At 44.5% G+C, this 1,928-nt stretch overlaps 1 protein-coding gene across 1 annotated transcript in view; it reads right to left on the bottom strand.

Moving 5' to 3' along the window:
- LOC142348506 (uncharacterized) overlaps nt 1–936 on the bottom strand; it is a 1,011-nt gene extending 75 nt beyond the window's left edge. The window contains exons 1-2 of the mRNA XM_075399881.1: nt 630–936; nt 1–554 (exon numbers count right to left, since the gene is read on the bottom strand). The exon at nt 1–554 is cut by the window's left edge and continues 75 nt beyond it. Of these exons, the coding sequence (XP_075255996.1) occupies nt 1–554; nt 630–936 (861 nt within the window). The remainder of the gene's footprint in view (nt 555–629) is intronic.
- Nucleotides 937–1,928: the final 992 nt, after the last annotated feature.

The raw sequence follows: 1,928 nt of genomic DNA, 5'->3' as shown, positions 1-1,928 counted from the left end.
TTTGTCTTCTCTCCTTTTCGCTCGCTCTCTCTCTCTCTCTTTCTTTCTCTCTCTCTCTTTCTCTCGCTCTTTCTCATTTTTCCCTTTTCTCTCTCCTCTTTCTCTTTCTCTCTCTCTCTCTCTCTCTCTCTCTGCTTCTCTCTTTCTCTCTCTCTCTCTTCTCTCTCTATCTCTCTTTCTCTCTCTCTCTCTATGTGTGTGTGTGTGTCGCTCTCTCTTTTCTCTCTCTCTCTCTCTCTCTCTCTCCTTCTTCCTTCCTTTTTCTTTCCTTTGGTTTTGCTTTCTCTCGCTCTCTTTCTCTCTCTCTCTCTCTTTTTCTCGCTCTTTCTCTTTTTTCCCTTTTCTCTCTCTCTCCTCTCTCTCTCTCTCTCTCTTTCTCGCTCTCTCTTTCTCTCGCTCTCCCTCTCTCTCTCTCTCTCTCTCTCTCTCTCTCTCTTTCTCTCTCTCTCTCTCTCTCGCTCTCTCTCTCTCTCTTTCTTTCTCTCTCTCTCTCTCTCTCTCTCTCTCTCTCTTCTCTCTCTCTCTGTCTCTCTCTCTCTCGCTTGCGCGCGCGCCTGCGCGTGCTCTGCCTTACGGGCATTTTTTTTTGTTCTTTTTTTGTGAGTTTTTTGTTCTCGTTTCGCTCTCGCTCGCTTCAGCACTCTCCTTGCTCCTTTTCGCGCGCTCGTCGTCGGTTGCTCGTTCTGCCAGCTCGTTCTCGTTCGCTCGTCGTCGTTTGCTCGGTTTTGCTTGCTCGCTCGCCGCCGCTTGTTCGTTCGCCGCCGCTTGTTCGCTCGCTCGCCTCTTCTGTTTTTCCCCCTTGCTGTTTTCTTCCCGTCCCCTTTCGCCTATGGCGATGTGCTTTTCTTTTGTTTGTGTGTGTTCAGCCCCACCCTTCTCTCTTTCGCTCCTTTTCTTTTGTGCTTCACCCCCGCCCTTTTCTGTGCCCCCTCTCATGTGCTTGTGTTTTGCTGATGTTCTTATTTATATTTGTTCGCTTTCTTTTGCAGCACACAAACCCCCTGCCCTTTCTGTGACCCCTGCTGCAGCGCAAAAAACCCCCTGCCCTTTCTGTGACCCCTTCTGCGCATTTTGATGATGTTCCTATTTATACGTGTTAGCCTTAGCAATTTTAGGGTCTCTCTTTTTTCTTTGGACGTTAGGGAATAGGTCGAATCCTATTCTCTAATCTCCAAAGAAGCCAAAGAGGCCCATGCAGCAGCTAAGGCACGTTTCCGGCGCTTCATGCAAGACGGTTATCTTGCAAGAGTCTTACAAGATGGACGGTTATCTTGCAAGACTCTTGCAAATCGGACGGTTATCTTGCAAGATCTTGCAAGAATCTTGCAAGATCTTGCAAGATGATGCGTAATCTTGCAAGATTCTTGCAAGAATCTTGCAAGATCTTGCAAGATAACCGTCCGATTTTGACTGGGGTTGTGAACTGTCTCTAAAAAACACCGTACTCAAAAAACATATCTGTAAGTAATAGTGTTTTTGCCGCATATTTGGTTTCAAAAAGCAAAAGGGACAGAGAAAGAAAAAGAAAAGGCATTGTCTTTAAAGACGTGTAGGTAGTACTCATAAGGTGACCACTTATTTCTAAACGCTCTTCAAAAATTTGCGATCGTTATTACATTAACCAATTAACATACGAATTCATCTTATTAACGTTATTAGTAAAATTGCATCAGCGATCAGATGCTTGGTTCGTCAACAAATACCTCTAAAAACATTAAAAATCTTCAAGTCAGTTCTATTGTCTCATTTTGTTTTTAGTCGTATTGTTTTCCAAAAAGTACTCTATAATTCTACATAAAATTTTTACGTCATTTTGGGGATAAAGGGGGGTGGATAATTCATTGCAAGAGTGGATGGTAGTGGGATTAACTTGGGGGGGGGGGGGGGGGGGGGATAAAAAGATATAACAGTAGGGGGTAAAATCTAAA

Source organism: Convolutriloba macropyga, chromosome 10 (genome assembly GCF_964194025.1).
Source record: "Convolutriloba macropyga chromosome 10, txConMacr16.3, whole genome shotgun sequence".
Taxonomy (NCBI): domain Eukaryota; kingdom Metazoa; phylum Xenacoelomorpha; order Acoela; family Convolutidae; genus Convolutriloba; species Convolutriloba macropyga.
The sequence above is the reverse complement of the archived record's forward strand: the minus strand, read 5'-3'. Positions and strand labels throughout refer to the sequence as shown.